This window comes from Pungitius pungitius, chromosome 15 (assembly GCF_949316345.1).
Source record: "Pungitius pungitius chromosome 15, fPunPun2.1, whole genome shotgun sequence".
In the NCBI taxonomy this organism is placed as follows: Eukaryota; Metazoa; Chordata; class Actinopteri; order Perciformes; family Gasterosteidae; genus Pungitius; species Pungitius pungitius.
Genome location: NC_084914.1, coordinates 11192130 through 11219622, shown reverse-complemented (window position 1 = coordinate 11219622; position 27493 = coordinate 11192130). Strand labels below are relative to the sequence as shown.

The following is a 27493-nucleotide window of genomic DNA, read 5'->3' as shown; positions in this document are numbered from 1 at the left end:
AAAGATGCTATTGGTACTTTCTTTAAAAACGTATGTAAAATAATAATATTATAATTATCTTAATAATAATACATTTAATTTCTATAGCGCAGGGGTGCGAACGGTAAGGTAACTTTCCAGGAAATATTTTAAAATATCCTAAAAGCTAAGCTGTAAACCAAGCAAAAAGCAAACACACACAGAATACATACGTACATTACGAGTTGGATTTCATAATGTGTAACATCAAGACTGATTGTTATACTAATAGCTTTTCCGTCATAGTCCCTCATAATCATGTAAGACAAACGACTCTCGATGTCGAGAGATCATGCAAGAATCGCAGGTACTCCTTTCACACACACGCTTCGAGTAATGTTTTTTGTCCGAGCACTGACTGAACACTAAGACCCAGAATGACGACTGTTCAAAACAATAATAGCAGCTGACAAAAAAGTTTAGCATCAGTAATATCGGAACTGGGTAGCATTTATTTATTGAAAGAAGGGCAAAGAATGACAATGAAGGCTTGAATCCGTGCAAAATGCATTTTCTCTCTTCTCTTGACTCGCATTGGTATGAGTTTGATTACCAGATGGTTCAAAGTAAACAGAGTAAACCAAACATGTTCCAAAACATCCTAAAAAACCCTGGAGTCAGATCATTACACTTAACACAAAGTTTAACAGCTATGTGTCTTTAAGTGTTTTCCATTCTTATCATATAGCAGAGCACCATCCCGTTATGTATTCAGTCAAACACAGTTAACGGCGTGGCTCGTCTGCCCCTCCTGCTTTGATCTTCCCTTGACATTCTCTCAGTCTCAACCCCCGTTTTCATCGCTGCACGTTAGCGTTAACAAAAGGGAGCGAAGAGAGGATAGATATCTCCCTGAGAACGGAGGGATCTCCACCCAGGGACTTCAAAGCGGGCTTTGAAGTTTTCCAGGAGACAGCAGCACCCGCAGAAGACAGTCTGTTCCACTGCGTCATTATCTGTCGGCTGCTATTCGGTCTACATAGTGATTGGACGATCTGCAGATTGATTCGTTTCCTTGTTAGAAACTAAAAGCAGATGCAGCACCCGTCTCAAAATCTGTCAAAGTCAAAGAACATACTATCAACCAATCACGTTTTTTTTTTTTTAAATCCTCGTCAAGGAGCTTATAAACAAGATTTTATAAAGGCATGTTTAGTCTGTCGGCCGTTTTTCCTGAAAAGAAGTATCTTTCAGTGACATTCACGGTCCGGTTCAACCCAGATGGATGACTTTTCATCTAAAGTCACCATCAGCCTCACATTTGTGGTTGTGGTTGTTACAAATCACAACATTTCACCATAAAACGAGAACTGTCATGAGTTTTTTTTGTCATTGAATTGACAAATACCTTTAAGCAAATTACATTCTCATTAGTCTGCACAGGTTTTGTGCACATTTTTGCATCAACATGATCTAACTACACGATGAACATGGTTTTATGATTCCTGGTACATGTTAAGTCATTGGGAGCAAACGGATGCTGATGATGGCCTCAGAGTTGGGAGAATGGCTGTATTAATAAAGCAGCTTCATTAATAAATCCTGTTGGTCTTTGTTCTCGGCTTCAAAAATGGGCATACCCATGATAAAAAGTGTAAGTACTGAGGACCTATTGTGCATTGTTCAACTTCTGCATGGCCGTGTGTGAACTATCTGAATGAACTTATATAGGATTCATTGTCTTATATCTCTGTTGGGGTGTTAAGGTTTTCTTGAGTTCTGTTTGGAGCATGTTCAAACAGCTTCGACATCCTTGTAGCTCAGTCTCAGATGTTTCCAGGGACATGCAGCATTATATATATATATATATATTTTGAAAACAGTTGTTTAATTTTAATACATTATTTTGCATATTGTGCGTTTTGTTGGTCTGTCTTGTACTGTAGAGCTGTTGTGTTGGTGGTGCCTCCATTTTCCTCACACCAAACAGAAACTACCTTTGGGCCACACAAAAACAGATCCAGCACCTAGGTACCACCGGGCTTTGACTAACCTTTGCTGCTGCTCGGTGAATGCTTAAGGGTTTTGTTTGAAGTAAAGCTGGAAAATAGCTGAGGTGTCTCCATAAACTAAACCCAGAGGACCACTTTCTTTGGATCTCGTTGCACCTCTTTCTACCTCCTTTTTCCTCTCGCTCTCAGTCGGAGCTATAGGGCAGATATTGATTACCTCTGTGAGTGTTTCAATACCTAGGAATCATATTCATCTCACCTTCTTCTCTCCGAGTTCCACATATGCCGGTTTTATCATCAGTATCACCCAAGGCAATACATCTCATGCAGACAGGTTTTACTTCTTCATAAAAAAGGGAGCTCTAGTAGGGGTTTATTCTTAAAAAAAAAAAAAAAAAACTTCTAAAGTAAAATTCTAACATCATCACAGACAAAAACCTCAATCCTTTTTTGCAGCCTTTAAATAAAAGGTAATTCGTTTGGAAAATGATTGTTGAGTCTGCAGAGCAAGAGGCAGCGCTGCAAAAGGCTTGCAACCAACAAGAGAACAACGCAATAAAGACACATAACGTAACCTGATGATCAGCGTACCGCTATTTCAATAACAGTAATCACATAAACTAATCAAAATCAGATTATTTACAAGTCCCAACATCTACTCAACCTATCCAACAAAAATAAAGTTGGAAAGATGTTCTTGGAATGAAGCTTAAGTGAGTCCTGCTGGTTCAGTCATCTCATATCAAGGGGGTCCTGGGTCTGAAGATGGAAGGAGCTTTTCTGCGTATAAGATATTTGCAAAACATGCAATTACAGGCCTCTTTACACCGTGCCCTTGGTCAGGATAATTGGTTTCGAATATGGACAGATGGATGAAACATAAAAAAACAGTATCCAAGAAAAATTAAATCATTGTATAGTGGTGATAGGTCTTCTTTTTACATACAGTGTTAGGATCAGAACATCGGATTGTGAGTGTGTTTGAAGGATCTGTCAAATACGAAAAACCTGGTAGTCCTTCTCAAAAAGACATGAACCCAGATAATTAGTAAAAAAAAAAAATACTTTTTATTTTTACTACTGGTGTCACTCAGACCAAAGACACATGGTTGGTTCAGCTGAGGTGTTGATAAGCCAAGTCATCCTAAATAGGCCAGCACCAAAAAGCAATCTGATTTCAATTGTTACCTGAAGAAAATCAGGGTGGAGCCATGCAAAGAGAGGACTGGGTGGGGGTGTTGTTGATAAGCAGTCGACTATAGACATCATTCCTCTTAAAGCTTCTAGCACAGTGAATTTCCGTATATTTAAGAAGGTAGTTAATTTTGCTTGTGGATTATTTGTTGTTTTGAGTACGGCCTAATAAAACATTTCTTATCTATCAGAGGGATAATCAGCTGGCTGGTCCCTTTGGTATTGTGGTATCTTCTTGGCATAAATTCCACCCCGTTAACAATAAGTGTCTAGAATATTTTGAAGAAAACTTTTAAATTCAGTTGTTTTAAAAATCATCCAGCACACCGTCTACGACTTAGAGGGATCCATTAAGTGAAAAACTTTAACAGCTTCATCCATCATTGTGCTAATCGGATGGAACTCATCAATCAGAAGCAATAACTCTGATAATTGGCAGAAGGTGAATAGCCCCTCCTTGAAACGTGTCTAAGATAGTCAATTATCATGATAAAGGGATGACATCTTGCTGGCTAGTTGGAAATGTGTCTGCTCAGAAGGAAATACCCAAAACAAACAGACCACCAACAATGTCCTCTCCTTTTTCTCAATCTGCAAGTGATGTCCTTGCTTTTTGTTCTCAACCTTGGTCTGTGTTGCAAACACAGAAGTTGACCAGATGGGGACTGGCAGTCTGAGTTTTCATTTATATATGCAAGTAAAATGAGATATTTCCACTTTGGCCTTGACTAAGGTCTCAATAGATTATAAACATTCAGAAATAGACCAAAGCGGGGCTCACCGTATGCACTGAAATTAGTCAGATACGTATTCTGGATGGTTGCCACTGCAATTCTGTGAGCGTCTTTTGAATTTTTCCTGACCTCTTGGCCGAGTGGAATAACGTAGACGATTTAGCATTCCCTGACCAGCACCTTGAATAATGCTATCTAAGTGTTAACACAGGGGCAACGGGTACCAAAGCTGAAGCCTAAACAAAACGTGTCACCTTCCTTTCAGACTATACAATCCGTCCGTTCTTGAATGACACAGCAGCCTTTTGAAAAGGCTTCAGGTGTCACCTCTTTTCTGGTTTTAGCTCATATTTTGAGTCTTCCATGAATAAATAATGCAAGGCTTTCATGACGTTGACAGCGAGGAGTCAAGCCCCGGTTCAGGGGGAGAATGGAAAGAGTGTGTGTATGTGTGCTTTAGAGAGATACAGAGCAGGAATGTTGTGAATGTGTATACGTGTGCCTGCGTGGGTGTTTCGTGGCTGCAGCTGAACCGGATGCATTATTGATGTGCTGTTAGCACTCCATGGGAGTTGCAGTGTCATTGGAGTTTGCCAGGGGATTAACAGACTCAAAAAAGCAAACCAGGGAAACATGAAAAGGCTCTGAGCATATCGCTCATCAGAAATCCCCCCCCCCTTTAGAAACGAGCCATCAATTAAAGACAAAAAATGCTTTATCTTCATTTGAGACATCTGTCTGGGTTGAAATTATTGATTTGTTTGGATTCTATTTAAAGGCCAGCTACTTTGGTACACTTTGACGCCACATGAGTAATCGCTTCCCTCGTGATGGCACACTGGGCACAGCGCTGAGACCAGTTCTAGTTGTGTGTCTACATTAAATCTCGTCTTGCCCAAACAGTCACACAGCATGGTGGCTCGAACACATAAAACACTGATCTGAATGTCACTAAACAAGCTGCTTTCTGTCATCCTCTGTTACGGATTCACTGGGGCATGCAGAAGAGCACCGTCATCACAGCGTCACAGAGACAAACGTGTCCACCTGATTCAATTCCTCCTTTTACTTTCCCACTTTGCTAATTTGTTTAATTTAGAAATGTCCTTAGATGGAGATTTCCTTTAAACTTCGCATAACAATAGGATTGATTGCATGTAGATCATTTTAGATTTGCTGTATTCCTTTGGTGGTAAATATATTGAGCGGATAAATAAAATACCCCCATATATCACTGAACAGTGTAGCTGCTGCATCTCACAACAGTAATGGGAGCCTGCAGGCCATGCTAGCATGCGTGGCTAGTGGCTCAGTATTCTAACATGCTCACAATGACAATTGCAATGCTGGTTTTTGGAAGGTATAATGTTCACCAGGTTAACCATCTCATACAATCTACCATAGTAGATGAGTACATTATCATCATCATTACACAGCAAAAGTGTGAATATCAATGTCAGGCAGGTTCTTTATCCGGGCATTGATCATTTTAACTGGTATGAAACAGTATAGAATTAAGCGTTTTCTCAGAGCAGCAGGAGAAATACGTTCAGTTTGGGGGCACCTTCAGCCCGTTGATAGAAAAGGCACATCTGAGCCTCCCGCCAGCCGCAGGACCAAGATAGCGGTGAAGAAGGAATGGTTCAGTCCTGGGAATCCTCCCTGAACCCACATTAAAGACAGACGATGCCACACCGCACCAGCCTTGAAGATCAAATAGAGCGAAGATGCAAGCTGTGAACCTAGAAGGTTTTGCCATGCAAGTACTTAATTATTGACAATTCCTGCACTGCGGGTCAGTTTTGTCAACTCAGCAAAAGAAAATACACTTAGATTTCTCTTTGACCTAATTAGTTTCATCAGAGTGAGATGCTCCATCCTGCAGCATGATGAACTGGCTGTAAATTAAGACCTCCAGTGAAGCTGGATGAAAGATACGTCATTTTTACATACTTTGAAACTACAGATAAACAAATCGCAATTTTCCAGAATAAATGCATTTATTTTTGTATGCCATCCCCGGGACATCATGACATTAATGGGTAGCATACTTATAGAGGCTCCATTATACAGTGTAAACATTAAGCCTCAAACGTGTACTTTGTGGTGGATGTACTTAGTGTAAAAAAAAAAAAAAAATACCCAGCGGCAATGCACGTTACAAGTAATTGTTTTAGGATTTTAAAGACCCCTGAAGTTTTGTAATTAGGGCTTTTGGGGTTGTATGTGTCAATCAACACCCCCCGCATTCCGCTTACTGCTTTTAGTCCTTGATAAGCTATACTCTGTTTTTCTAAGCACTTACGATTTCAGTATTTTGTGAAACAACCCCCTCTTATGAATTATTAAAGCGGGGGTGTCACAGCCTTAGACACCATTGATGACTGACAGCTGACAAGTGTTTTCTCTGGTCTAAGAAGCCCACATTTCTGGGCACCATAATCCTAATATAATTACCTGTGCCCTGTAAAAGCCTGTTGCTCTCTAAAGCAAATCACATTAAGGTGCAAAGGGTTTTAGACATTTTCCTCTTATCCCAGCAAGCAGGCACAGCATGTGGCCAGCTCACGTGTCGTTTCCTATGGACTGCGATGTGACTGACACCCAGGGAGATGGGAGTTTCCTTGCGCTGCTGCTTTTCCAGCTGAGAGCTCTGGGAAATGGAGCCGTGATGATGTACTTTGCTTCTCCAACCATGCATGTTTTTGCAGCAGCAGTGGAGGGCAGATGAAAATGTATTACTTCAAAACATGCTTAAAGGCGGGTAAAGTGTACAGACAGAAAAGGTCAAGCAGCCGGATGTGTTTTTAGACGATTTCACTGCTATGAACATCATGCTCAACCCAGTCTCCAAAAAAAGCGTGAAATAGCTACGTTGGTCCACCGTGATAAACGTAGTCATGTTACGTTTCCCCTCAAAATATCGTAACTATGTTACGTTATTTTGGCCCATTCATTTACATTGCTTTGCAAATAGGTCACGTGACTATCACGTTTCCCGTTAGTGAAAAGAAAAACATGGCGGACGGTCAGCATAATCTCCGTGAAAAACACAATATTTTAAGAAAGCATCAGCATTTGTATGCATTTCGATGGCATTTCTAGCGAGAAGTATGCGTTATTCTTTCATAATCTTCTATCAGAGACTGTAGAAGACCTTCCGTTTATTCGTTTCTGCGAAGATTTGAGTGTCTCTTTGGGAAAGCGTGGGAATGCAACGTTTGTTTCTGCGGTCATTTTTTTTCAGCATTAAAGGCACTAATCGCCAACACAAAGCACTCAAATCACATTATGACTTTTCAAACATAAATTGGCATATTTTTATGAGTTTTCATTGAAAGAATGCATACTTTCCGGGGGCTTGAATGCTGAACGCTTTAGCGCATGTGTGTCTCTTTCAAAACCTTCCCTTCCGTTTCAGGCTACGATTTCATGGTTACGTTGCGGTGGTTGCTATGGACGCTGGAATTGCTGCTCGGACACCTAGTTCAGTGATGCTTAACCCGGGTTCGATCGGTTAAGTCACTCTCAGGGGTTCAGCAGACACACACTCCGGTCAAGTGGTCCACGACTTCAAAAATAATGTATATAGTAAAAGTGATAGACGGGCTTTTCGATGGTGGATGGCGGAAACGGTACTCTTTTAAGGGAGATAAGCCCCGCCCCTCTCAGGCGCGAATGTGTGCGTGTTTGTGTGTGTGTGCGCGCGCACGCGCGAGGTTCGGTGAATGCGCTGATGAAGCTCGCTGCCTCATTATGTAATGATTTTATTTGAATAATCCTCCTGGCTGTTGTTTGTTTGTTTGTTTGTTTGTTTGCTTCTTTGTACGTAAATATCTGCCTTTGTACCAAATACTCTGCCAATAAAGGTTGATTAGAATAAAACAAACAAAAAATACATTTACATTGTCAGACGCACTGGTCACGTGAACGGTCACATTTAAATAAAGTTGCAAGAAGAAGAAGAAGAAGAAGAAACATGAGGAAGTCAGGTTTAAAAAAAAAAAAAATGAAATTTTTCCGTGGAAAATGCAATATGCAATAATGCTACCAAGTTTCATATTGTCTGAGTCATTGTCGTATTTGTCATTTATGTTATTTACTGTAAACGTTAACGAGGGGTCGTACATCTAATTCCGGATACTATGAAACAATTAAAAGGAACTATGAAAAAAAAAAAAAGGATATTAAGATATACCTGCATCATAACTCTATGCCGCATGCACAAGCGGGTCAGGCACAGTACGGAAACTCAACTGGGACAATACATATTAGGTAAGGGTTTGAGGTTTTAGTGTTTGAACTTTATTTGTTGTTTTGAACATAACAAGACATATGAACATAAAAAATATATCTATGTCATTTAAGACTTGGTGTCTTCCTTGGCTACCCACTCGAGGGGCCAGGTCTTCCCACTGTGAAAAAGATTTGTTATTATATCAGCAATGAATGAAATTCAAAAACATGTCAATAGAGAAGAACAGTTTTGAGTCAATTTTTTTACATGAATTCAGTAACCTGATTACTGTAGTTGACATCATTATGAAAGTTTGATTAAGGAGTACACATAAACTATTTTGATGCTTCACCCTTTAAACTGTTAAAACAATAATGAGAATAATAATAATGCTATTTCTTTGCTAATATTTGAGACGATAGAATAGAATGAAGAGACATATTGCATACCACATCGAACAGGGCTCCCACTCAATAAGTTCCATTGTTTTTCCCTAGACAGTATTAAAACATATTAACCATTAGTAAGTTAACATGTGCTTCTGTAAAAAAGAGTTTGTAGTAAATAGAAGTATCAGCATTTTCACCTGTAGACAATGAAGTAAAAGGAAAAATAAAACCTAGATAAACAAAGAACTATTATTAAGTATTAGTATAAATATGAAATTCACCATTTAAAACAGTAATATGAAAACAACATTCAAGTATAGAATATGGGATCCGACCAAAATGTGTACAAATAAGCAGTATATTCAACAGTGTGTGAATGTATTATTAGTATATATATATATATATATATATATATATATATATATATACAGTATATACACACACACACTAATATCACTGGTCATTACTTGCACTTTCTATATGCACTTTCTATGTGCATATAGAAAGTGCATATAGAGAAGTAATGACTAGTGATTTTAGTACTTATTGTATAGTTTGATGGCATGCGGCAGGAAAGATTTCCTGTATCTTTCCCTTTGGCAGATATTTCATCTCATGTTATGAGAAAACAAACCTTAAGCCTTTTGTGGTTTACGACCCTCTTGACTGGATAAAATGTTTCTGTACCAGACATCCTATGGCTGCATTCTAAAAGAGAAAAATAAAGTATACAGTTACAATGTTTTGCATGTTAATATCAATCCTTTTGACAAAAAGAAATGAAGTCAGACACAGTGGATGAAGGACTAAAATGCTAAAAATTACCAAGAAACTGAGTTCAGTGCATTATTCAGATTGCAGGGATCTTAATAGTTACTGTTAGTCCAAAAAACAAGGATAAGAAAAATGACAGGGCCACATAACTGAGTTGATCTGCATACTAGTTATTAGTATAACTAATATGCAGTAATATTTGATTAATCTTCATGTTTAATTAATTGCCTACCTCTGGCTCTGAGGGTCCTGGTGGATGGCTGGACGGCGGGGCTGGTGGTGGTGAACCTGCGGGATGGCTGGATGGCGGGGCTGGTGGTGGTGAGGCTGCGGGATGGCTGGATGGCGGGGCTGGTGGTGGTGAACCTGCGGGATGGCTGGATGGCGGGGCTGGTGGTGGTGAGGCTGCGGGATGGCTGGATGGCGGGGCTGGTGGTGGTGAGGCTGCGGGATGGCTGGATGGCGGGGCTGGTGGTGGTGAGGCTGCGGGATGGCTGGATGGCGGGGCTGGTGGTGGTGAGGCTGCGGGATGGCTGGATGGCGGGGCTGGTGGTGGTGAGGCTGCGGGATGGCTGGATGGCGGGGCTGGTGGTGGTGAGGCTGCGGGATGGCTGGATGGCGGGGCTGGTGGTGGTGAAGCTGGTGGATGGCTGGACGGAGGGGCTGGTGGTGGTGAGAATGGTGGATGGCTGCTGGTCAGTCCAACCTCAATGAAATCAAAACACAATTAAGGTTAATTTATTTTTCAATAGTAGCAGACCCTATATTACCTGCAACTGGTATTTAGAAAGTCCTCCCCGTGTCTGCGTCTATTTTCTCCGGGGACTCTGGTTTCCTGTCACAGTCCAAAGACATGCATCTTAGGTTAACTGGTGACCCTAAACTGCCTGTAGGTATGAATGGTTGTCTGTCTCTATGTCTCAGCCCTGCAATAAAGCAGCAACTTGTCCAGCGTGGACCCTGTCCTCATCCATTAACAGCTGGGATGGGCCCCAGCAACTCCTGCAATCTAATAAGCATAAGCAGTTACAAATAATGTATGTATGTATGTATTTATAAAGACCCTTGCTCAAATTTGTACTTTTAATGTATATGGGTCATCTAAAATATGCCCCTAAATACATCTGAGGTTGTCACTAAGGAGGAACTTTCATATTCCTCCACCTGAAGAGATCTTTTTGCGTGTTAGTAAAAGGTGAGATTATTGCACAACCGACACATCATCTCAAACTAGGTGTGACTGAGGAAAAACACAACCTCAATCCAAATTCAACTTCTCCATCTCAACAATGATGCTCTTCGTACAAACCTAACAGATGCAACAGTGGTGAAATTTCACAGCTCTCAGTGAGAAAGTAAATGTTGTACTGTGTGTGCTATTACCATTTTTATGCAGGAAAACGTTAAATTTGTTAAAATAAGTATTAACTATCAACTACATATTATAGAACATAACTGGAGAGGTACATAATAAAATAACAGCCTAGACTCAGACTACAAATTGATTTTATCCGTAAGTGTGGAAAATGAAAATAGCTGTCTGATCATCAGGCTTTAATAAAGTATTCATGAGATTCTGATTCTGATTCTGATCAGTTTTTATAGTACTAGGATATGTTGACAATTAAAGGTATCACAGATACAGTTCATGGGCTTACCGTCAACTACCACCTCATATAAGGTCTTCATCCTGTCGAGGCATTCCACAGCGTAGTTAGAAAGCTGCCACTTTGGGTGCAGGATATTCCCGGACCAGTTGCCAGGCGTTTTGCCTGGTTTGCGGATCATAATGATGGCCTTGTGCCCCAGTGCATGTAACTTTTCAACCTAAGTATTAAAAATATAAATTAAGATATCATACAGAATTTTCACAAGCATGAATCATACAAAAAGACATGCAACACATACCAAAATTGATGCCTCATCCATAACATGTGAGATGGTCCTATTCTTTTTCTGCTTTTTTAGCCAGTCATCTTTTTTTGCTTGAAATTTCTCAAGTCTTTTGGCAAGTCTTTGCTTTTTTGGCTGTACCGCCTGGCAAGACTTGCACGTCTTCGCAGCCACAGGAATACCTGCATTGCAGCTCGTGCAGCTGGTTGTGGTTGACCCTCTTGGCATTTTTGACCTGGAATATAAAGCAATATTTATATCTAAGCAACCAGAGGCCTGTTCTTAGCAGCCTTATCAATGTAATTAAGATAAGATACCATATCAATATTATCTCAATATAGATATAAAATCAACAATAACAGTAGATTGCTTACATGAGGAAGGATGGACTGTTGTTATAGGGTTTATATAGCACGTTAATTAGTGTAAATTGCACATTGTTGATTAAAAATGCACATTACTGATTAAGAGATATGAATACAGTGATAGTATTGCACAAATTAACATGCAAAGCTTAATTTACAACCCCCTATTCTAAGACAGAAATGCAAATACACAGTGCAGAAAAGGATCATACAGTTTACAGGTAAACTTAAAACTGTAAACAGGTTGTTCCTAGAACAAATTAATTTATAAAAAATGAAGAAAAAGATTTAACAGGATTTCTTTTGAAGTCGGAACCTGTTCTCTACACTACACTCACAAACGCACCCCCATGTTTTCTTGAAGGTTATTCATTCTTAATGGTCCTAAAAAGGCGACTAAATAAAAACGTGTCTTTCGTCTTGCTAACTGCCTAACTGCTGTTATTAGCGAGCTAGCTAGCTTGATTAGCTAGATGATGAGGCCCATGACGTTCCTTAATTAAAAACGTGACAACGAGGTGCTCACGTGCCACGTGTAATTATATTCAATAAAAATATATTCAGACTACATGAAATATTAATTACCCGTCCAGCTTCAGCTACACTGCCGTGTAAAGAGTGCGTACAGTTAGCGCCAATATGTGCACGACCCGCCTTATTCTGCCTCTGATTGGCTTACTGTGATCTGTAACCAATCACCAACACAGATAGCCAGATATATATATATATATATATATATATATATATATATATATATATATATATATATATATATATATATATATATATATATATATATATATATATATATACATATAGATAGATTAATTTAGATAATATAGAAAAATTATGAACAAAAGCTTAAACAAAAGCTATGTACATGTATAAAGCTGAATAGGTAAATATATACACATATACATATTTTTATATATCATATATCACACAGAAATATTTTTTTACTTTGGTTTCACTTAACTCTCTCTGTAGCTAAGGCTGAGAGAGAGTTATTTCTGTGTGTTCACATACCTGGCAATAAAAGTGATACTGATTCTGGATAGTAGCATATAAAGTAAAGAGCAGCATACAAAATAAAGTAAAATAAACACGTGGATGTGGGTTAGGGTTGGGGATGTATGTAAAGCTTTGGGGGAAGTCGTTCTCTCCGTGCCCTCATGACCCTGTCTGCCAGAGGGGAGTGTGCTAAAACGACATTGCCCAGGGTGTGAACAGTGAGACCTCATCTTACATCTTAGTTTCTCAGCCGGGCAGAGTAGATTCGTTCCAGAGATGGAAAAGGGACACCAATGATCTTAGATGCACCCTTAATTAGTGCCTGTCCTTTCTCTCCTCTAAGGTACAGTTGCAAAACCCCACATGCATCCATAGCCCAGATCACTTTATATGGTGCACTGATAGAAGTTGGTGAGGAATCTGTTGGAGCCAGGTTTTTCCGAGGGTCCACTGTGGGAAGAGTCTCTGCTGGGCCTTCTTCACCACTTCTCTTGTGGTCACCTCCCAGGTCAGGTCCCCTGAGAGATGATCACTTATGTAGGTGAAACTCCCCACCTGTTTCACTTCCGGTGATCACCAGACATGTATTGTGCCTCTGTGTTTTATTAAGTCTTTGATAAGCTCCTTTATCTTGTTGTTGAAGTGATTGTTCTGACACCAGGATGTGAGGGCCTGGACTTAACCCCTAACCCTAACCCTAGAGAGTGCACTACTCTATGCTGTTGTCTGCTGGGGGAGTGGCACTACAGATAAAAACTGTAGGCGCCTGGACAAAGTGGTGAAAAAGGCCAGTTCTGTTGTAGGCAGAAGACTAGACTCTCTCAGTGCTGTGGTGGAGAAACAGATGAAAAGGAAATTATATTGTTATGGATAATAATAAACATCCCCTCCACAACATCCTGGCGGGTCAGAGGACCAGCTACAGTGAGAGGCTCATCTCTCTGCACTGTAGGCCTGAGAGGTTCAGGAGGTCCTTTGTCCCCACAGCCATGAGGGTTTTTAACAGTGACTGCTGACATGTTCTTCTCTAATTTATTTAGTCATTGATATTATTGTTGATAGTATATAATCATTGTAAATATTTATATATTTACTTTTTAAGCTACTCTACTAATTTGAATTTTCCCCACCGGGGGATGAATAAAGTATTTTTCTATTCTATAAGAAGGCGAAACAGCCATCCTGTTATTACACATAATTCAGATTAAGAAGGGTGACTCTCAAACATCTGTAACTGTGTATTCTATACTGTGCATTAAATGTACAGTTTATCTTTACAGGTTAAATAATGTAATGTAGTGCAAGAAAATGTCACAATAGTGGAAATTAAAGTCATTTATTTTATATAGGAACACACAGTATGCACAAACCATATAACAATTGCAGACATTTACAATGGAGAGCACGTTGGTGTGGACTCTGCAGGTACAGCGTCAGACTGCAGTGTTCTCCAGAATGAGCCCAACGATGGCTCCCATTAGTCTTCATCTGTTGACGAGCTACTATCCAAGTTTTCTTCCTCAGAGGAAGAGTCATCCAAAGACACCATGTGTTGTCCCAGGATATGCAGATATGTTGCGCGTGCTGAAGTCTGCTGTGCTTGAACTTCACACAGTCTTCTTTTTAATATGCAGAGTAGTCCCTCACGTCCACTCTCTGTCAATGCTTCAGTGCTGCCTGAGATTGTTTGACATCAAACATTTAAATAATTAGTTAGCTTTATTATCATTATCATCAGACAAGAATAAGACACAGAAGCATATATACATACTTTGACCTGTGATTCCTTCAGAGAGCTGGGAGGAAAGATCTTCAATCTTTCTAGCCATGCTCCGCATGTACTCCCAGTGCTGCTTAATTTCCTGAACCACAATTACGGCTTCTTCCTTAAGTCTATCCAGCAGCATTACTTTGTCATAGACTTTTTTTTTCTCGATCATATCACTGTGACCTGCAGTTCATACCATCAAACATGTTAGCAATTATAGAAAGGTTTGTGCATGGGCAATTTTACACACTAAGTATCCTACTTACATTGCCATGGCCAGGAGAAGTTTTCTTTGACCAAGAGCTCGTCAGGAGGAGGGAGTTTGTCAGCATCCCCCACAACAGTGTTGTAGTCAGCAATGGCCTCGTCCAAAGCTATCTTTTCTGCCGCAATCTTTTTCCTCAATTTATGTCTCTGCTTACTGCCAACTGAAGGGTGAAACAAAAGATGATTGTGTAAAATAATAAATTTACAGGGTAATAAATAATAATAATTAAAAAAGCTTTTATGGTCTCACCTGTCTGACGATAGAGATGAAACTTTCGCTGCTTGATGCTCAGATAGAGTCCTTCAATAGTATTCTGTCGGCTGTCATTTGGAACAGTTGCTCCTTGTGAAGACAAGTAAAGTTACTTCATGTCACTCTCTGTTGACAATTAAACCAATTTTCTCCAAACCTATAATGAGAATGTGTACCACAAAGCAGGTTTACAAGATATATTGCAATATCTGGGTTCAGTAACCCCTGCATTGATTGTGGTTAACTATTAGGACAAAACTTGCTCAGTTAACCCTGACATTATCTCCAGATGTAAATGTGTTCAGTGACAGAAGCTACATGTCTTTAATACAAGTAACATTGTCAGAAACAAATATAAATCATAAATAAAAAATCAGTTGCAGCTGCATCAAACAGAGATATAAAAAAGGTGAAATGTACATTTGAGCTACAATGGGAACAAAATACTTTAAACCATTTTCAATTGATGTTATTTCCAATTAGTGGGGTCTAGATGAGAATATTCTGTAAATAGGCATAATGCACAATACTCCTCTCCCCATACTACCTGTTGTCCACTGCTGAACATCACACACCCATTGCTGTACTGTGTCTTCCTGAATAGCCAACTCGGTGGTAAGTTGTTTAAGATCTGTTGATGCATCTGGAATCCTCTGTACAGTCTGTCAAAACAAATCCAAAAACAGAAAACTGTGTCATGGAAGTTTTTGGTCAGACAAACTGGTGACAAGTTTGTCAAACAACTCCTTATTAAGAAGAATTATCCTTCTCCCCCTACCATTTTGCTTTTGTTTGCCTATTTGCACAAAAAGGGTTCTATCAGTTCTAGGACAAAAACATGCTCACACCAGGTGTTGTCTAAGTAAACATTCTGTCTGTTCTCCCTTAACTCTTACCAGTCCCACTGTGTCCCTAGGTTACACTTTGTATAATTATATAAAACAATACTGAGTAGAGTATAATTTAATAAGATTATCTTTGAATATATAGTTTTTCCATTATAAGTCAATATAGTCCATACCTTGATGTATCTTTTTGCTAATGTCCGGTCAAGGTGTTCTGCCTTCCGCTTGTTCCAGCCACTTGCCTGGATGGTAAGCATGTCTGTGCGAACTTGAAAAAAAAGCACATTAGGGCAAGAAACCAGACACTAAACAAATTAAATAATTTAGATGAAAAAATATTTACCTGCTTTTGCCATGAACTTAGAACATAAGGCTGCTCGAGAAAGGAAACTGTTTACTTGTTCAACTTCTTCTCCTAAGGTTGTACCAGCTCCTTCCTGGTTACGTCCTCCCCACTTCAACTACAAAACATTTAATGAATTGTTAGACTTTGAAAAAACATAAGAGTGGGGGGGTTTATAAAAACAATGTGTCAATAATTACCTCACACGTCCATGAATGCGCTTTAGCATGCATAATCGAAAGAAATGGGCGCATGTTCAACAGGTCTTGTAGCTCTGGGCAGAAACGGACCACCCTCTCCAGATATGGCCAGTATTTGCACACTACATCTGAGCAAAAATACTTCACAGTCTGTGAATTCAACTGTTTCTGGAGATATAATGGGTATGCAAATATTTCCCCACGGAACATATTCAGTCCTTTGAGCAAGACCCCGTGACGGCAGACAGCAACTTCCACGCCTTCCTCATCCAATTTGCTTGCTGACTTACTCGCAGACTCTCGTGCTGCCACCCATTGACCTGCACCACATCTTGCTTTCGCAGGATTCTAAAACGAGATGAAAGCAGACATATATAGATGAACTCAAACTGAATTAATTTAACAGTGAATGTCTGTAACATGTCAATGTGGTTGTCATAGTAAATACAAATTGTAAGTATACTGCATGTGTTTATCAAAATGTTACAATAAAGAAATGTAAATGTACATGTTTGGTTGTCCCATGGATGTAGTCAACAAAGGAGGACACTTCAGCATCCTTGGCCAGAAACACTCCATCAAAAAATCCATTCGGTCTAAAAAATAAATAAATAAATAGAAAGGATTAAAATAACTATTACAATAGCACTGTCCATTTTAATTTGAAAAAAATACTACACACCCCGGTTGGCTCTTAAAGCGGTAAAGTTTTCGGTTCCCATCCACTGCAACAGCCAGCATGGAGGGTGTGCATGCAGGGCACTGAAAATGCTGCACCAGAGACATCCTTTCCACTTCAAATTTGGCATAGATCCATTCCAGAAATGCCTTCTGCATAGTATCCCCACATATCTGGCCGCTCTAAAAGGAAAACGTAAAAGTAAGGCCATGATAAAATTAGATCAATACATTTGAAAATCGTCGCATTGAAAAAGAAAAATTACATACGAGGGGACATTTGCCATTACATGTCTGGCCAATACCTAGCCAAATGTTGTTTCCTCCGGTGTATGCTCCCCTGCTGACTAGAACCTTGATCTTTCTGCCTGCTTGATCATACTACCTAGGGGTCACCCCTTTGTTCCTTCCTTTCTGACTTTGTCTGGGACCCATCCCTGCATTCAACTCCAATAAACTTGCACCATCTCAGCAATCTTGGTTGTTTTCTTCAACAACATCTTGTACTCACCCGACCAAAGACTTTTGTGCGGTGTTCTAGCATGCTAACAAAAGCTTGCCGTGACATTCCTGGGGCAGTGATCTTGAGATCCTCAAATGTACTGAACAAATCCACAGTGTACAAAGTGTCAAAGTTGGCTGTGGCTGGCCAATAACCACTGTCAACGAGATCACCTATGTCCAGTGACCAGGACTTTCCGCAGGGGCAGCTGACACATGGAAGGGACAGATTGTAACGACCTGAATATCAAAATAAAAATAAGTTACTCCAATATACAAGGAATATAAAAAGGTCAATACTGTATTAAAAGACTAGTTTGGAAAATCCTTACCGTTCATTCCAATCAAAATTACTTGCTTTCCTGGAGAAACACTTGTTTGTCCATAGGAACAATCGCAGTGAGGAAGCCTGATTGGTAAGTAACACTCTACAGAATAAAATAAGAACATTTCACATAATAAATAATTGGAAAATAAGGGTGTTTTTTTAGTGTGATATAGGTTAATATTGAATTTAACACATTTTAATTACAAAATAGCTCACATAGTGATTAATTGGTTACCTTTTTCATGGTAGGAGAATTTTCCTCCCTCATCTTCCTTGATGTATGTGGAAGGTGACAATGGCCTAAAAAAACCCTCTATCATAGAAGTTCTGTTATGGAGTACCATAGACTCATGTATTGCAATATCACACGCAGTGCAGTAAAGTGGTCTTGGCAAACAATCTCTGCATGTCACTACTGCAAGCTTTTGTCCACAGTGTTGGCATAGTCCCTGTTTAGGCCTCTGTGATGATAACATCTGGTTAACCATAAAGGGCCTTAACGTACTCCACTTTTCAAAGGTTAAACGTTGCCTTTCCTTCCACTGGGATGAGACAGGTTCTTCAACAGGACATTCCAAGAGGTCTTGAACTTCTTGGATAAGGGAGTCTAAAAGACAAAGGAGAAAATTAGCTGTAAAGTAAGGTTAAATGTAGCTAAACACAACAACAAGAAAACAAAAACACGAGAAGAGAGAATAAGAAAAGTAACCTAAGTTTTGGCTGGTCTCTGTCTCTGCCTTTTGTCCATATGTCGACGAACAGGAAGGTTCTGCGCTCCCAGACGTCACTGCCAACAGTATAAAGATAATTAGAATAATTAGAATTAATAATTTAGTTCATTAAAATAAATAAATAATTATAAGCTAGCTATAAGCTTGAAGACCACGAACCAGTGGCGGGTCCCCGTTTCCGTTTCTCCCCAGTCCTACGTCTTTTTGGGAGAGGTTGGCCGTCTTCATCTTCTTCAAGCCAAACACCTTTTTGGTGGCTTGAAGCTGACTCTTTTCTTTGCTTGACGTGAAACACAAACTCTTTAATATCAGGCAACAGTAAAAAAAAACGTTCCATACACACTACTTCTCAGAAATAACTATACGTTTCAAGTGACTATATTAAACGACGCTACCAAGGGCGAAGGTGCAAATTAGGAAAAAATATCTCGGCACTCTACATTTCTCAGAATATATTCTTCGTACCTTATATTCTTCTAAAAACAGGTCGGCAAGAAATAGCTGATCTTTCTTGTCGTCTACGATCCTTACACGACTCTTCCTCATGTTTTTCTTTTTCTTCCTATCCTCCTCCTCCTCCATCTTTTTTCTTCTTCTTCTTCTTCTTCTTCTGTTTCTTCTTCTTCTTCTTCTTGCAACTTTATTTAAATGTGACCGTTCACGTGACCAGTGCGTCTGACAATGTAAATGTATTTTTTGTTTGTTTTATTCTAATCAACCTTTATTGGCAGAGTATTTGGTACAAAGGCAGATATTTACGTACAAAGAAGCAAACAAACAAACAAACAAACAAACAAACAACAGCCAGGAGGATTATTCAAATAAAATCATTACATAATGAGGCAGCGAGCTTCATCAGCGCATTCACCGAACCTCGCGCGTGCGCGCGCACACACACACAAACACGCACACATTCGCGCCTGAGAGGGGCGGGGCTTATCTCCCTTAAAAGAGTACCGTTTCCGCCATCCACCATCGAAAAGCCCGTCTATCACTTTTACTATATACATTATTTTTGAAGTCGTGGACCACTTGACCGGAGTGTGTGTCTGCTGAACCCCTGAGAGTGACTTAACCGATCGAACCCGGGTTAAGCATCACTGAACTAGGTGTCCGAGCAGCAATTCCAGCGTCCATAGCAACCACCGCAACGTAACCATGAAATCGTAGCCTGAAACGGAAGGGAAGGTTTTGAAAGAGACACACATGCGCTAAAGCGTTCAGCATTCAAGCCCCCGGAAAGTATGCATTCTTTCAATGAAAACTCATAAAAATATGCCAATTTATGTTTGAAAAGTCATAATGTGATTTGAGTGCTTTGTGTTGGCGATTAGTGCCTTTAATGCTGAAAAAAAATGACCGCAGAAACAAACGTTGCATTCCCACGCTTTCCCAAAGAGACACTCAAATCTTCGCAGAAACGAATAAACGGAAGGTCTTCTACAGTCTCTGATAGAAGATTATGAAAGAATAACGCATACTTCTCGCTAGAAATGCCATCGAAATGCATACAAATGCTGATGCTTTCTTAAAATATTGTGTTTTTCACGGAGATTATGCTGACCGTCCGCCATGTTTTTCTTTTCACTAACGGGAAACGTGATAGTCACGTGACCTATTTGCAAAGCAATGTAAATGAATGGGCCAAAATAACGTAACATAGTTACGATATTTTGAGGGGAAACGTAACATGACTACGTTTATCACGGTGGACCAACGTAGCTATTTCACGCTTTTTTTGGAGACTGGGTTGTCATGCTCCGACCTTGTCACCTACATAATTAATATCTGAAAGTAAACGTGCATGTTTTGGATTTTATTGTAGATCGTTAAGTCTAGTGGGGAAACCCTTGCATGGAAGGTAAAAGCTGGGAAATGACCACACATGTGACAACATACGGAGGGAGAGTTTCCAAATGAGAAAATGGGATTATATCACAATTGTATTTAAATCTTCATTACTGTATATTGTCAAAAAAATAAAAAATGTTGCTTAGCCTCTTTTTATCTACAAGCTGGAAGGGATTCCATAAATCTCTCAAGAGAGCTGTGAGCAACTCTGTGAGTCTGCTGCAGCCGATGAGCTGGATGCCCTGCAGTTTGCTTACTAAGCGTACAGGGACCATAGAATCGCCACGGTCGATTTGTTGGCCAAATAAAAGAGCATTTTGTGCTTTTATTCAGTGATTTCCCTTCACTTTTCTAGAAACTCCTACACCAATTAAAAATAAACACCACGTTCAAATGATTAATCACCAACAAACTGTTTTCCCAGGTGGATGACTTGATCCTTTGGCTTTACTACATTCAGTCTATGCCAGTCAGACAGCATTCACATATTGATTCTCAATAGAAAGAAACACAAAGTTGGGTAAAGATGGTGCAAAGATTCACGCATTGCTGCTGTTTAGATGCCTCAGGTAGGGAGAGACATTCAGTGATCTTAACAAAAGCAGGTTATCTTTACTGCAAGTGGCAGGTTGATACCGTCTGTTCAAATGCATATACCGAAAGAACATTGTACTTTTTAAAACGTTTTAGTGACGTTTTCGTGACCTTTGTGACTGAGCTTCATAGTAACTGAGTATGTTTTGTTGTTAGCCTTATAAATCAAATGAATCATTTCTGACGAGAATCCCTCTCTGACAAAAATGATTGAAACATCAGTTTGTTTAAGTGAAAAAGATAACGTGATGAGGGACACATTGGGTGGGTATCATCACTGGTATAGGATTTTGCCGCATACATAATCTCTTAATACAGTTTTAGGGGACTGTGTCATTTAACAAGTTTCGTTTAAAAGCCATGCCCAGAGGTCAGACAAATCTCTTCATCATCCGAAGATGACATTTTAAATGGCTGTGGTGCACATTTGTGGTTGAGTCTGCTATGTGTTGAATCAATACAGACGCAGAGCAATGGCAGATCCTGGAAACTTTTTCCACCACCGATTCATCTTGGAGAAAAAATAATAGTTTCACATATAAAGCATAGTTACTCTTTGTTAGTCTTATATTGTAAATGAACGTTTATCACTTTGTGGTAAGAGCAGCCCATTCTTCCAGAGACAGCTGTGCTCATTTGTTTGAAATGGAGGAGTTCAGAACCAACCTGCAAGCGGTTTTGACCCGTCAATGCGGTTTCAATATCTGAAAACACAAGGAAAAGGATATTATACTGGTGATAAAAGTGGACGGATTTATTGTGGTGCAATTTTCAACAACTGTAAATGGCTGAGTTCATGAGTCTTGTGTTGGCTTTTCAATCATTCTGGCAACATGTCTCAGTTATGCTAACCACTTGCTTGTTGATACAGCTTGTTAGAGCCATCACTGCCCCCATTCAACTGATTTTTATTACATATTATTAAGTTTTATAAATGTCGTCATGTTGTACAATGTAAAATTGATATATAGCCGGGGTCATGAATAGGCTCACTGCAGTCCGGATCCAAGGCCCAGCGGTTGTATGTGTGGCCTTTTACATTACATGTCATTTCAGCGGAGTCATGGCAGTGCAGCGCACACATTTTTCTTCATCTTCTATTTTCTTTCTGAGGAAGTAAGAAAATGTACGAGAACCTTTCAAAGTGTCACACCTTTAGTGACCTGCGTCCATGCCAGAGTGTTTACCCTGCATCTGCATCGGCTTAACCTTGTCAGTCTGCAGCCTGATTACAGACTCTGCTTATTCCATACATTACTAGAGCACGCAGATGGAGAATGTTCAGCAAACTCATTCAGGCATAACTAATCACTCTTGCAGATTGGTTCCCGATTTTGACAAGTAGCTCTGGTGACTGGAGTGTATGATTATGTGCATAAATATCAGTGTTTGCACAGTTTGCCATTGTCTTAACCTATCTCCAAAAAAGAAGCCAGGTCATGACACTAACTCTCATTTTCCCCACCTGCTGGACACGTGTTTTAAGTTCAAAACATTACGAGTATCTTGACAAGTAAATAACTTTTTTTCCCCCCCTTAAGCAAACCTCTTGGGAAGTTTACAAAGTCTTGTAGTGTTTGGCATTTCATTTCAGACAAATCATCCAGCAATTAGATTAATCAAATGCAATGGCAGAAATATTGGAAATAAATACATCGAAAATTGAGCATTTTTTGGAGAGTTGATTTCATTAGTCTTACATAGTTGAGGGTCATTTGGTTCTAATTAAAAATACCATTCCACACACAGATGGAGGTGAGTTTTTGTTGTAAGTTCCTTTGTAAAGAAAATGCAGACTGTGTTTCATTTTAGTTATTCTAAGGAGAGACAATAGTCTGCACCTCAGTTTTTCCCCGGACAATAACTATAATAGCTTAGTAACCGTGACATTTATTGAACATCAATTTACCATAATATAAAACCGACCAGAGTAAGGACATCAGGGTCTCAATGGCCAAAACAATAAACCAAACACCCCCACTAACTAGAAAATAAAGGGTTCAGCTAAATAGAGAGAACGTCGCAGGTCTGCTCATCAGCGACGAGTGTGGCGAGCCTGAAACACACACACACACAAGGGCTAGATTCAAATTGTCAAAGAATGACCTACTAGTGTCTATTCACAATCACAATTAATTGACATCTGTGGAAACAGGAGACGCAAGTTAATGACGTCAGTCTGCAGCGGAGAAAACTACAGTTTCTCTGCTTACGGACTTGAAAGAAAGGCATTTAGATGCCTTCGTCTGTGTGTTGTTACAGTGCTGAGTCATGCAGACGACATCCAACTACCAGGTTCAAAGTGTTACTTTTTTTTAAGGGTGCAATGTAAATGAGTTATGCTAAGGGTAACTCACATGATCTGCGTTTCTTGGTCATTTCTCGTAAACAGCCGAATGATTCGTCACACCTGTGCTAAAGGAGCTAAGTAGAGAAGCATTGAAGCTCCTTTTCCTTGCATTAGAAAATACAAACAGCTCTTATCATGGCGGCCACCTACACTACTTCCGGGTCATTTCACTCAGTGAGGAACCTCCCTGAGCAAATTTGACCATTTTCATCCAGCCATAGACCACAGATCTTCAAAGAAGGAGGCATAATTAAGTCAGGGGAAGTAACATTTCTCTTAAAATGGCTCCAACCTGACAATTCAATCCACTAGCTTTTTCATGCCTTTTTTCTGGCAGCATAGCATCTCAATGCATGAAGCAGTCTCTGCACCGTGACTATAAATGAAGCCCAGACATTGTTCTACATCACATAGGGAGGAGAAAGCTCAGGTATCAATTATTAACATGAGGAATTTCTGTGGTGTCATACCTTTTTTGTAAGGGTGTGGTGTCTTCCTGTTATGTTACAGGTTAAATTTAAATTGAACAGAGACATCCAGGGTCTGTATGTCACAGACATGAACTTTGAGTCAATTTGACCCAAAATCATTTCCAATATTAGAAAATATTTCCTTTCCTGGCTTCTATATTCCTCCTCTTCTGTCTTTCACCAAACGGCCAACAGTAGTTCATGTTTTGTGGTTCTTCCATCCTCACTTCACTTGCAAAACATATACAGGAGTAACAAAATGTGTCTTCCTCCACGTAATTTATGCACTGCTGGATGTATCTCCTGAAAGGTTGACTTCTCCCAATGCCCAAGGTAATTGTGAAAGTGCAAGATGGTGTCGGTCAGCTGAACAGAGAGCTGCCTAAAGCTGGTCAGCCCCACGTGGGATAAAAAACTTAATTGTCCACACAGGATTAACGTGGATCTGGAGTTTTGAGCAAATTGATCATTTTTTTGCAGTACAAAGCACAGATTCCTTCTGTAATCATTATAAAGCTGTACATTTTCTAACCCTGGTGTATCACTATCTGTCTTAAATCCTTCTATTTCCACGACACCGTAACTCACCTACACATTCTTCAATTGCCAATTTACTGTGCCCTACGGTTTCCAATTAACATGTGGAACCAAACTGCACATTGCAAATAGGATTTCCTCATCCATCACTCTTGTAAATGACAATTGTCTTGACACAGCAAAGTGACCCAACGCATGCTGCAAATACCAGTCAACAGCTAGCTGACAAGCACCTGCCAAAATGAACATATACTGGTCGTACATGAGTAAACATTATTATTATAAAAGAAAACTATTCAAGAATCTTAACTATATACTAAACCTAATTCAACAGTAACATGTTCAATCTACATTTTAAGCCCAGCACTGTTCCTGCGTTGGGGAGGGGCATGCTAAGGAGGGGATCAGGGTGATCAATTGGGAATAATGAAAGTGAATGTAGGATTTCACAAAGATGGTAATACTACCCTGTCTGTGTTTGCGTGTGTGTGTGTGTGTTTTGGGTAATCTATAAAAGCAAAGCAGTGGCACTCTGGCGTAACCTGATTATGTTTCAACTGAGCTCAGAAATCAAAATTAATTTAAAAAGATGCCCCGGCTCTCCACCATTACCTGAAGCAGAGCCATTAAGTTAAGGAATAGCTGCCCGAGCACGGTTCATCTAAAGTAAGCTGATACAGGTTTTATTGGTTGCCTGTGCACCACTGCTGTGAGGGTCCGATATGTGAAGTGTTTAAGATTCAAAGCAGTTTCGTGAGGAACGATGTTCATTGTCATGGTCTCTGAATGCAGGTTATTTGCTGCAGAACTAAAGAGGAAATTACTCAGGCTTTAGTGACAACATGGAACATGATAATTCATTTTTTAGACAGTCTCTCTTAGGCAATCAATGATTTGCTCGATTGTAGTCGAGAGTTGTACGTTTGGAAAGTTAGTCATTAGGGACTAATGGGTATTCATGTCTCTCTGCCAGTCATTCATTTGCCAAACAGAGCGCTGGGTGTGTCTGCTTGTATGCATGTCTGAATTCACATATGAACTATGCCTTGTAAGCATGCGTGCTTTTGTGCTTTTGCATACAGTGAACTATTTACATTATCCCATATCCCCCCAGGAGCTGTTTTACAGAGATATATAGTCCTTTGTACTTGAAAACAGGCTCCAATGGGAAATGTGCTTTAAGCCATTCGCTCTTATCTCCTTTTACCCTTTATGACGGCATGCGGGATGACATTTTCATTTGCTAAACTTACCGTGGTACAAGAAAGCTGCTGCATTTAACAATGAGAAAGATCCATAAAAAAGGTTAAAGATAACCACTAAAAGATGACGTTGTGTCATATATTTATTGAAGTTACACTTGAGAGCGCCTCAATTCAGTGAAATGCGCCGGTTATGGTTCACAAATGGAACTGTGTCAACAGGCTAAGGCCTGTGCTTAGCCAAGGACAGTTTGCCTTTTGAGCCTTCAATAGGAGAAACTTGTGGTCTTATTGTAAAATGTATATTTTTTAAGTCAATGCCTTGATACTTAACTACTCTATATACTCTTTATATATTTTTTTACATTTCTGGGCTTAAGCAGACCAAATAATTGAGCATGATTGAGTCTATAAATTGAATAGCACCTAAATTAAACTTAATATCCCAAAGATTCATATTTAAAATATATCGCTTCAACTTTTCAAATAGTTCTCCCCTTTTGATTTCACACAGGCAGTGTCATCATTCATAGTTTGACGTCTCAAACCAGCACCAGTGTAATCCCCAAAGCTTTCTATTCCAGACAAAATGTGTATTCAGCAAAAAATGTTATATATCTCGGCTGCAAGATGCTTCAGATGTAGGTACCTGACCATTAGGTAGAAAATGTATCCTTTCAAAAAGAAATGTATTAAATGTATTAAAATGTTCTATTCGACAAAATAGCAGAGGGGTATATCCATCCATAAATCATTTTCCTGCCAGGAGCAATCATTTATTAAGCAATTCATATTTCATTGAGGTAACTGACATCCCTGCCAGGTATATTCACCAAGGAAAATCTGAGACCTTTCTTCTGAGCTAGGACATCCAAAATGTAACAACAGTGTTTATGAAGTGCGTCCAGTGGCAAGAAAAATGTCCTTTTTACAATTTATTAAAATCAAAAGAAATTGGACGAACTGGAAGCAAATGTATGTCGGAACCTGCCTAAATCCCCTTGAGGACCTCAAAAGATATTTTCTTTTCAAACCACTGACCTCGATGAACTACAATTACTTTGCCAAGTGATCTCTTAAACATGCAGATTCATTCGGTGTATCAAAAAACACAACTGCTCGGTACTTCATTAATTACAGCACGGCTCTGACATTTCCCCAACGCCCACGCACGTCACTGAGTTGCACTTAAAAGAATTTTTAGTTTTAATGTCTTCAGCGGCTTTTATGTCCGCAACGACAACAGTATCTCTTATTGCCCTGTGAACAGAGCGGTTTGTTTAAACCCGAGGAGTTTCCAAAAGACAATTTAACATCCTCATTACGTTGATCTCTCCTGGCAGAGGGAGAGACCGAACGTGCAGGTGGAAAACGAGGGAGACTACAATCCAACGATGTGGGTGTGTGGTAGGTGGGCTCGGAGTGTGGCGTGAATGTTGAGTGAGATGGAGTGAGAGCGAGAAAAAGTTGCGGAGCAGCAAATCTGCGCTTGGCTAATGAGCCTACCAAGGGGCACATTAGTTATTTATTTCCTGAGCTTGTTTCGTTAAGAGAAGGGCACACCAATTAGCTGTGAGGGGACGACATCCCTATAAGTGCCCTTGAGCTCGGGCAACAAAAGAGCCCTGTCTGATATGCTAAACAACCTGTAGGGCCTGGTGTGGAAGGGGGGAAGGGGGGAAGGGAAACGGCGTGGCACGTGTTACTTAACACCCCTAAAACGGCCACCCGGAGCGACACTAGGTGCGAGCGGGAGAAAGACACAGAAACTGGCCTTAAATCCACCAAAGCGGTTATGTGAACTGATGGCTAACGGCATATGAAACAGGGTGTTGTGTGAATCCCAATTTAAGACACACTAATAAACCTTGTGAACACACACACACAAACACAACTCATTTAATCCCTAGTCTCAAGAATCACAGCGTGAATATCTTCACTATTGTGCAAACATCCAATTTTGTTAAATATGAAGCAATGATATTTTTTATAAAGGGAGCACTTGCAG

The 27493-nt window shown here is 39.8% G+C and overlaps 1 protein-coding gene and 1 long non-coding RNA gene across 2 annotated transcripts; both read right to left on the bottom strand.

The window, feature by feature from the left end:
• Window positions 1-7583: 7583 nt before the first annotated feature.
• LOC119213085 (uncharacterized) lies at window positions 7584-9646 on the bottom strand. The gene is made up of 3 exons (XR_005119878.2): window positions 9531-9646; window positions 9159-9232; window positions 7584-8628 (listed from the first exon to the last, which is right to left on the bottom strand). It is a non-coding gene; the product is annotated as an uncharacterized LOC119213085 (long non-coding RNA).
• A 4087-nt stretch (window positions 9647-13733) lies between these two features.
• LOC134105276 (uncharacterized) lies at window positions 13734-19380 on the bottom strand. Its single transcript, XM_062557858.1, has 16 exons — window positions 18947-19380; window positions 18641-18761; window positions 18460-18537; window positions 17986-18357; window positions 17755-17850; window positions 17433-17662; window positions 16926-17104; window positions 16752-16839; window positions 16244-16591; window positions 16044-16161; window positions 15877-15968; window positions 15403-15517; window positions 14853-14945; window positions 14602-14763; window positions 14339-14518; window positions 13734-14244 (listed from the first exon to the last, which is right to left on the bottom strand). Exons 1-16 carry the CDS (start codon window positions 19061-19063, stop codon window positions 14045-14047), a joined length of 2589 nt encoding a protein of 862 aa, XP_062413842.1. The 5' UTR covers window positions 19064-19380; the 3' UTR covers window positions 13734-14044.
• Window positions 19381-27493: the final 8113 nt, after the last annotated feature.

Coding starts and splice junctions, on each gene's coding strand:
- LOC134105276 (XM_062557858.1), bottom strand. CDS start 19,063: ATGGAGGAGGAGGAGGATAGGAAGAAAAAGAAAAACATGAGGAAGAGT. Junction 17,105..17,432: donor GCACAAAAGTCTTTGGTCGG/GTGAGTACAAGA, acceptor TTTTCCTTTTAG/AGCGGCCAGATATGTGGGGA. Junction 15,969..16,043: donor TAAGTTCATGGCAAAAGCAG/GTAAATATTTTT, acceptor TTTTTTTTCAAG/TTCGCACAGACATGCTTACC.